The sequence below is a fragment of the Epinephelus moara genome, chromosome 2, assembly GCF_006386435.1.
Source record: "Epinephelus moara isolate mb chromosome 2, YSFRI_EMoa_1.0, whole genome shotgun sequence".
Classification (NCBI taxonomy): Eukaryota; Metazoa; Chordata; class Actinopteri; order Perciformes; family Serranidae; genus Epinephelus; species Epinephelus moara.
The window spans coordinates 4,725,185-4,734,596 of record NC_065507.1 but is presented as its reverse complement, the minus strand read 5'-3'; the positions used below and the strand labels follow the sequence as shown (position 1 = coordinate 4,734,596).

Below are 9,412 nucleotides of genomic sequence, written 5' to 3'. Positions count from 1 at the left end.
CATCCATTTTCAAGCTCTCTGTGTGTTTGTTTCCTTGCGGACGAGAAAAGGAGGAGCGCACATTTCCGAGAAGGCGTGTCCTTTTCAAAAATGCAAGAGGCGTTGCTTTGTTGCCGGCCGTTTTCGTCTGTGTGTTAAACACACTTTAGAAAGGAGTGTCCCCAGACTATCAGAAGGCGGAGATCTCTGATTGTCTGGTGGCGAGACTAGTTTTACACAAACCTCAAACCACAAATGGTCACATGTTCACCTCACTGACTGTGTATATAAACAGCCATGTTTGTAAGATTCGTGACGAGACAAAACCGTTTTAGAAAGCCGTGGAGAAAAGTTGCAGCGGTGTGAACTGGCCGGTCTGAGCTCAACTCAAGCCGGCTGATGGTGTCACCTGCAATTCAGTTGGTCAAATGGCCAGCAGCTGGTTTTAAAGCACGTCACCTGTTTCTACAGCCAGTCAGCTTGTAATGAAGTCCGCTGGTCAAGTCAAAATGACCACAGACGGCGTGCTACTTGCTGCAGCAGGTGCTCCGTCCCCGCTGAGCCCTCTGTTTCTGTTGTTATGGTGTGCCGGTGTCGGACGGTGGGTCGCTGCTGCTGCTGGCTGTATGTGCTTATGCCCCGCCCACACACACATTCTCAGTGACTGATTAATTGGCGCTGGTTATTTATATTATTGTGGCGTATTGAATGAATATGAATACAGTCCATCTGATGCTTGTTTTCTTTCATCACTGTAGCCAGTATCTCACTATCACTATCCTCATTCAGATTTTAAGACGCTACAAATTATATTCAGCCACAAAATAAGTCTGAAAAGCTACAAATTATATTCAGCCACAAAATAAGTCTGAAAAGCTGCAAATCAGATCAGAAGTACAGAGAGGTGTTGACTAGAGATGATACACCGTCTCATCTAGTTGCATTGGTGTGAACTGGCGGCTTTTTACAACGACATATTCCAAGTGGTTGTCTGTTTCAACTCATCTCATATGGATCTTTGGTCTGAACTGGGCTCAAGTGTTCTAATGAACATACAGTGAACACATTTCATCCTCCACTAGTGTCATTGTTACTTTATATAGTCAAAACAATATTTTATTCTAATGCCAGGTTCATACTACACCACATGTCAGTCTGCTCTGACAGTCACTATGTCAGATTAGGCGATTATTGAGTTATAAATCCTTGCTGTGACATGCATGATGTCATCTGACTATTCTTGTCCTATTTTTATTATGATTTCAGTCACTGTGTCTGTTTATGTCCCGGCCAAACTGTTTTTGTAGTAACACAAAGTGCCACAGGAGCTACATTTGAAGTACCTCATGAAAACTGTGCAAGTCACTGAATCCTCCACAACAAGTTTCTTCAAATGTTTCACAATAAAAGCCTTTTCATAGGAATGCATGATATTGGATTTTTTGCCAATATCCGATATGTAACTTTTTTGGCTGATAACCAAGATAGACATCTCCACTTTTTCCTTACCAAATTTTAGTGATCAAGTCTCTTCTGTCGTGGAATTTACATCATATTATTCATGCATACTCTTGTTGTGACGGCCCACCAGCAGATGGAGACATGAAATATAATACTTTTCAATGTATGTGATATTCATTCATTATGCAACGTAAGAAAAAGCATGTCAGCTGATTCATTTTAAAGCTGATGTCGGATGATACTGATGACGTACCGATATTATTGTGCGTTTATAATATGAATGGATTCTCTCCACCAAAACGATAAGTGGCTTTTAACTAATAAACGTCTGTATTTCCCTGATAAACAAGTCATATCTAGTTTCATCTTCAGTTCTGACCTCTGACATTAACCAGTGACTTTGTAGAATCAACAGGAAACAGTTTGTCAGTAAATATTTGTGTTCTCTGTCGTCCTCTGCAGCTCCTCCGTTCACAGCCAGAGACACCCTGAAGGCGTGGCAGGAGAAGAACCACCCCTGGCTGGAGCTCTCAGACGTGCACAGGGAGACCACAGAGAACATCCGAGTCACCGTCATCCCCTTCTACATGGGCATGAGGGTAAGTCACCAGCATAACTCTTCGGACACTGCCACATCTTTAACTGCCTGGGAAGCTGGGTGCTACTCTGCGCCAACTTTGAAGGGCACGGAGGCAGGTTGCATCTGAAGTTGCTAAGCGACAACAACCAGCACTGTATGATAGCCTACTTACCAGAAATCCTCAGTTTAGAACTGACCTTCTCCCAGGCGTTGTATTTTAACTGTGTTTTAGGCCTAAAATGTCCTAAAATGAAGCTGCTGCTGGATGCTCTCTAAACATGACCTGTAGTCTCACCAGTTTGAAGCTCATCTACGTTGCACTGATGTCATTTTGGCAATCAACACTCTGGCCTTCGGGCTCCTCATAGCCATTTTCTGTTTTTGTTGCCTTTGTAAATGCTAACAGATTTTTCTCTTGTTCTCAGGAGGCCCAGAACTCCCATGTTTACTGGGTGAGTAGCAGATTTTTCTTTCCTGGGGGGAACATCCTGTGGAGTGGTCCTGAAGGACCGTCACTGTGGGACATTAACACCAGCTACGAGCCAGGCGCCACTATATTTCATGATAGCTGTTAACCTTGTCTTTTCCAGCAGACTCAGTGTGTTAACGTGTGTTTGTGTCGTCCTCCTGCAGTGGCGGTACTGTATCCGCCTGGAGAACATGGGCAGCGAGGTGGTGCAGCTGAGAGAGAGGCACTGGAGGATCTTCAGCCTGTCAGGAACCCTGGAGACGGTCCGTGGACGAGGAGTCGTAGGCAGGGTAAGTACACCACACACCACACACACTCGCGCTCACATGCAGTGTCCAAAACCTCAGCCATCTGAAGATAATGTTAGTTTCCTTTTTTTACTCAGTGAACAATATATTTTGCTGTGGCTTTGACTTGCAACTGAACATGTTGCCTATTTCATAGAAAATACCGAGATTACTTTTTGTCCATATTGCTCAGCCACAACTGTAGTATATATACAAATTATACTAGATATACAGTACACACATAGTTTGTGTAACTTTGTCACGTTGTACTCGTCTCTGTGCCGTCGTCACAGGAGCCGGTGTTGTCTAAAGAACAGCCTGCCTTTCAGTACAGCAGCCATGTGTCTCTACAAGCCCCCAGTGGACACATGTGGTGAGTGTCCTCATTCTGACATCAGGTTACTGTCACAAAAATCACATCTCTGCTACAGTTTCTACTGTGTGGTACATCCTCCAAAGGCTAAACTTAACTTCTAACTGGATGTGTTTGTAAGCGTCCCCTGTGTGCACAGTATTCCTCGGTCTTTTCTTGTGCTCTGCCACTAATTTAATTTTGTCTTTAGGGGGACGTTTCGTATCGAAAGGACCGACGGATCCCACTTTGACGTTCGCATTCCCCCTTTCTCCCTGGAGAGCAACAAAGACGACAAAGCCCCCCCTGCTGGCTACACGTTCTAACTGCGAGTCGTCACCTCCAACCTTTGAGGCCCTGGACACGCCGTCAGTCCTGGTCCTGTCTGGGATGTTTAGAATTGTCCTCCCCCGTAACATCGCCTCAGTCTTCAGCATAAGACTAACGCAAGTCAGGTTATGCAAAGGGAAAGTATTGCATCTGTGAGAGTGCACCCCACAGCAACATGTCACTGATTAGATCATATAGGATAGACGAACTGATGGCTGTCCTGTGCGTCTTCACTCCACGTCGTGTAGTAAGAGACGTGCACGGTCAGGTGGAAGAGCACTGGGAGTTTTGGAAGGGGAGTCAGTGTTACCAAGCTGAGCTGGACATGTTGTGAATCCAGTAGCTGAAATATTGAGCAGGTTGTTTTTGAGTGTTTCCTGCTGAGCTCTGGGTTCATGAAGAGAGCAACAGCTCCAGCTGAGCTTCACACTAACGCTTCAGTCGTGATAGTCAAAAAGTAAGCCATCACTCAAACTACATGTTACAGTCTCCTCCCTGATATCCATGTTTGAAGTTATGACAACAGGACGTATGACTTTGATCCCGGACCCTGTTTTCCTGTCATGTTCTTTTTAATTATAATACAACACAGTTTAGTTATGTCAGACCTCCGTGGGCCACTGAAGAGAAGGAAACAGATTGAGTTGTGAGCTGGTCGTAGTGCTGACGTTACAGTGTTGTACAACATTGATGCACAGTGGATGGAGTCAGGAGTTTTTGACACTGATCAACAGAACAAAAGACTCTTTAATGTCAAAACTAAATCACATCTCTACAAATTAATTTCAGCAAATTTCTGTTCACCTGTGTGTCATTAAGCAGATGCACCTTTGGTAGCAATTTTAGCCTTCTGCCGTCTGTGCGGAGTTGTCTATCAGCTCTGAACATCTCAGTATACAGCAGGGATACTGAACTTGCTTTGCCTGGGGACCACTTTGGCAAAATGACAGGAGCCCAGGGGCCAGTTGCAACAGCTCTGCGGTGTACTCAGGAGTGTTTCCAGGATTTGAGGACATTCAGGGCTCAGCCTGTACGTCTATCAGGGGTCCAGGGGATCTTCTCCCGGCACCTTTTTTCGATAAACAAGCTCTATTCTGTATCAGGATGCATTGATTGTGAAATTCTGTTAAAAATAACAATTTGGCCGATAGCGGATACTTATACTAATGCTTTTTTGTTTTTGTTGTTATTTATTTCCCCTTTTTAAGGAAACAAAAAAAACACTTAATTACAATCTTCATTTAAAGTCATTCAGTCCTTTGACAGAGCACAAATTCAATCAAACACATTCATCAAACTACCTCTAAAATGACCTCCTTTCACATAACTCATTTTTTTAATTAACTACTTCAGAGGCCTTTTTAGTGTATATGATATATGACAATTCTCTCTCTAATATCTATTTTATATTGCTGTGAAAACATCAACAAATTTCACCTTCAAACAACTTTATTTTTTCAAGTTTCTCGACAAAAAATACATTTTACAAGAATACACTGAACACATCATGGGAACATTATAACTTACCTTCGCTCAGTACTCATTTTTACTGACTAGGGTTTGAACGCATCACACTGTAACTCAATCCAACCGCTGTTCACAATCATTGATACAACAGGCTGCGTCCTTTCTTCCTGAAGGCGTCTCGGTGACGATCTCTGTTCTTCCTAAACATGTTTTCTATCATCCCCGGGATGACAGGACGCTGTTAGTCTGGAGCCCTGCTTTATAGCGTGCGCAAAATCTATGTGAGGTCATCTTATTTGCCCATAGGTCAATGGCAGTCAACAAGGTGAATATCAGCTGATATTCGGTGGCCATTAAATCAGTGCATCCCTAAATTTGATGCTTTTTTATTCACTCTGGCACCTTATTGACATCAGAAGAACAAAAAACTGTCCCAGTGTGAATCCATTTATTGTCACAGAGAATTAGAAAATGGTGGCGGTGCCAGATTTGGCCCGCAGGCTCTAAGTTGAGTTTTACTTGCATACAGTCTCAGGTCTCTTGGCACATGGACACGCAGTTTTTAAGAGCATCGTGCCCTCTTGACACTTACAGCTGCGCCATATTCTTTAAATTCTCGTATGACTGATTCGACTGTACTGAGTTACATTCAGAATCTCCAAAATGCTCCTGTTTCCCCTGAGTGGAAATTTTTGATGAACGTGTTACAGATTTGTGTGAAGAGCTATTTGCCAAGAAACCAGCCGTGGAATCCTCCAGATACAGATGTGTTAAACCCTAAAATCACTCGTCTCTTCTCGACTTCACACTGATCTCTACAGTCAGCTGCCCCACTTATATTTAGGTGTGAATACCTACACCATCAGTTATGAAGAGATGTGGTTCATCTTTGACATTAAAGTCCAATTCTATTGATCAGTGCTTCAGAAACTTAATTCCATCTCTGTGATTCAGTGTCGTGAAAGATCAGACTAAAGACGTCAGTGGGCGGGGTGAATGCTTTCATCAGCAGTGAACTGTACATGTTGACGGCCAAAAAAAGAATCCCGTCTTAGCTGGGAAGGAGGTGAGAGTCAGGTCTTAGTCGTCACACCATAAAGTAACAGGAGATAAGTGTGAGTGTGAGAGTGTGTGTGTGTGATTTCTTCTCTGCTCTCTGTAGAAACCAGAATGAAGTCTTTATCCCGTACACACACACGCTGGTTCGTTAAGGCTGACTGTTTGACTCTGTGACGCGACGAGGCGAGAACTTCTCTCTGTTAAAGTGAGGAAAGAAACTAAAATCTGTTTTGATAAGTGATCTGAAGCAACGACGATGGTTGAAATACTACTGTAAATAGAGATGTAATTAAAGGCAAAACAAATAAATAATACCTTTTGAAAAGTACAGTGACATTTCTTGTCAGGTTGTTTTTTTAATGCATGTAGCTGTTAGCCTCAAACGTGCTCCTGTGAGGTCACAACAGGTGTCGTCTGCACATGGAAGGGAGGTTTGTATCTGTTAAATGAGCTCTAATCTTAGGTGGGAGGTTTTTTTTATGCCTCCGCACCATCTCATGCTGGTGAACACAATCTTAGGAGCACCTTGTGGGAGTTTCCCCAAATTTGGCACCAACGTCCACATGAACTCAAGCATGAACTGATTAGAATTTGGTGGTCAAAGGTCACTGTAACCTTACGTCTGTCTCATTTTGTGAACATGACATCTCAGTAACGCCTTGGACGAGTTTTTCCAAATTTGTCACAAACATCCACTTGGACTCAGATGAACTGACTAGAAACTAGTGGTCAAAGGTCAACATCCCTGTGACTTCGTCTGTTACATTCTTGTAAAGAATATGTGATAATCACAAGAACACCTTGAGGGAATTTTTTCAGATTTGTCTTAAACATCTATGTCACTTCAAAGATGAACTGATTAGAATTTGGTGGTCAAAGGTCACTGTGACCTTGCATCCATCTCATTTTGTGAGCATGATATCTCAAGAACGCTGAGGGGGAATCTTACCAAATTTGGCACAAACGTCCACTTGGACTTACAAATTAACTAATTAGAAATTGGTGTGCAAAGGTCAAGGTCCCCATGACCTCATCTGTTGCACTCTTGTAAATGTGATATCTCGAGAACACCTTGGGGAATCTTTCCAAATTTGGCACCAACGGACTCAAGCATGAACTGATTAGAATTTGGTGGTCCCTGTGACTTCGTCTGTTGCATTCTTGTAAAGAATATGTGATAATCTCATGAACACCTTGAGGAAATTTTTCCAGACCTTGCGTCCATCTCATTTTGTGAACATCATAGCTCAAAAACGCAGGGGGGGCAATTTTTCCAAATTTGGCACAAACGTCCACTTGGACTTACAAATTAATTAATTAGAAATTGGTGTGCAAAGGTCAAGGTCCCCATGACCTCATCTGTTGCACTCTTGTAAATGTGATATCTCAAGAACACCTAGGGGGAATCTTTCCAAATTTGGCACAAATGTCCGCTTGGACTAAAGGGTGAACTGATGAGTTGATGGCCAAAGGTGGTCGTGACCTCGTCTGTTGCATCCTTGTAAAGGCGATAATCTCAAGAATGCCTTAAGGGGATTTCTTCAAATTTGGCTCAAACATCGATGTCACTTCAACGATGAACTTAGTAGAATTTGGTGGTCAGAGGTCACTGCGACCTTGCGTCCGTCTCATGATGTCTCAAGAACGCCCAAATTCGGCACAAATGTCCATTTGGACTCACAAATTAACTGATTAGAATTTGGTGCTCAAAGATCAAAGGTCACTGGTCATCTACCTCAAACTGGAACGACCATCGTTAACTTGATTAAGATCTTAAGATCCTTCCGCAGACGACTTAACGCCCATTCACACCTGCACCAATCTGCCCCTAACGACACACATGATGGCCAGGTGGGTCCACCTGGGACTGGGACTCTGCACCAGTCAGTTAGAGCTGAAGAAGCCTCATGAATGAGAGGCAAAACGTCTTCACAAGAAACTCAAGCAAGTCCAGTTGCCTACAATTACCATGACCTTGACGACTGAGAATCTTCACCGACGACCCTGCTAACAGAACCGTACTTTACTGACATCATAGTGTTATGTGAAAACAATTTCCTGTGCATTATTCAGCATCAAATCTCAGGAACAGAAGGGGAGACACTTGGTCAGAAACTGAATTGGTGACTTTAATCTTGAAACTGTGCTGATTGTATAGATCTTGTATGTGTGAAGCATCCATGTTTTCACTGACATGGATGTAAACTGGTTCAGGGTGGCACACAACCACACTGCAGTAACTCTAGTTGAACACTGAAAACTTTTAAGCATTATACAGTATATTTAGCCCCTCTTCTAATACTTAACCACTGCTATTACAAATGATATCTGTTGTGTGTTTTACAGCCACATCGTAATTATTAGCAGTCACCACCAGAGGTCAGCGCAGTCCTGTCCATGGTCACTGGCCTCCTGTAGATCAGTGATCACATTTACTGAGGGCTGATAACATGTAAATAACTCATGTGTATCTTCTTCATGAAACTGAAGATATGCCCATGACTTCATCCTGGTTCATGTTAGCCTTTAAATGAACAGCTCAGACTGACAGTGTGTCTTGTGTCGTCTATGCAAATGACCAAAATCAACAGGAAAATCTGCCTGTTTAAATTAATGTCCTGCTTCCTGGTGCGGACAGAACGAGACTCAAGGTCATTTATTAACTACCAGACTTTATTGCTTCTAGTTTTCTCAGCAGTAGAATCAATTGCACAGCATTGGGCCTGTTTAATTAATATAGGGATGTGGTTTTGTGCAGACCAGCTGTGATTAAATACAGGCAGGGGGACAACATTTTATAAAGAGGGCCCTTCATCCACAAACATGGGGGGGTTCCTGATTCCTGTACATTATGTCTTGTAAGATATAATCCAATCAATCATATTTCCATGTGTGTTTTGTATCTGCTTGCATCTACTGTTTAGACCTTGTTTTCTTAGTTTGAAAAGCAGAAGTAATCACACGTGTAAAGTAAAATCAAACACAGTCTATCCCAGCTGACACTGAGCGAGAGGTATACGGCTGTCAACTCTCACTCTTTTAGTCATACCCAATTAGGTCATCTGTACTCTTTGACCTCATGTGTCTTATGATCCAAATGCCCTATCCCTACTTATGATACTATTCCAAATAGCTACAGAGCTGTACCACACTGTGCAGAAGAAAGAAAGATTAAAGACAGGATGTATGACTCTTCCTCAAACACACAGCGACCCCAAACCACATTTTGAGCGATCTGCATGAAACTGGGTGAACATAATCTAGGGACCAATATCTAAAGTTCCCTCTTGGCAAAAGTTGGAAAACTTACTAAAACTGAGCTTCTATAAGGCAATGAATATTGCGGAGGGCGTGGCTCATCACATAAAGGTGTATAACATCTCAAGGGTTTCACCCATCACCACGCAACTTTGTAGGCATATGACCAC

The 9,412-nt window shown here is 42.8% G+C and overlaps 1 protein-coding gene across 2 annotated transcripts in view; it reads left to right on the top strand.

The window, feature by feature from the left end:
* poldip2 (polymerase (DNA-directed), delta interacting protein 2) overlaps positions 1-6,312 on the top strand; it is a 16,942-nt gene extending 10,630 nt beyond the window's left edge. For both annotated transcript variants that reach the window (XM_050067229.1, XM_050067220.1), the window contains exons 7-11: positions 1,903-2,039; positions 2,446-2,472; positions 2,654-2,779; positions 3,070-3,149; positions 3,340-6,312. In XM_050067229.1, the coding sequence (XP_049923186.1) occupies positions 1,903-2,039; positions 2,446-2,472; positions 2,654-2,779; positions 3,070-3,149; positions 3,340-3,454 (485 nt within the window). In that variant the 3' untranslated portion in view covers positions 3,455-6,312. The remainder of the gene's footprint in view (positions 1-1,902; positions 2,040-2,445; positions 2,473-2,653; positions 2,780-3,069; positions 3,150-3,339) is intronic.
* The last annotated feature ends 3,100 nt before the right edge of the window (positions 6,313-9,412 follow it).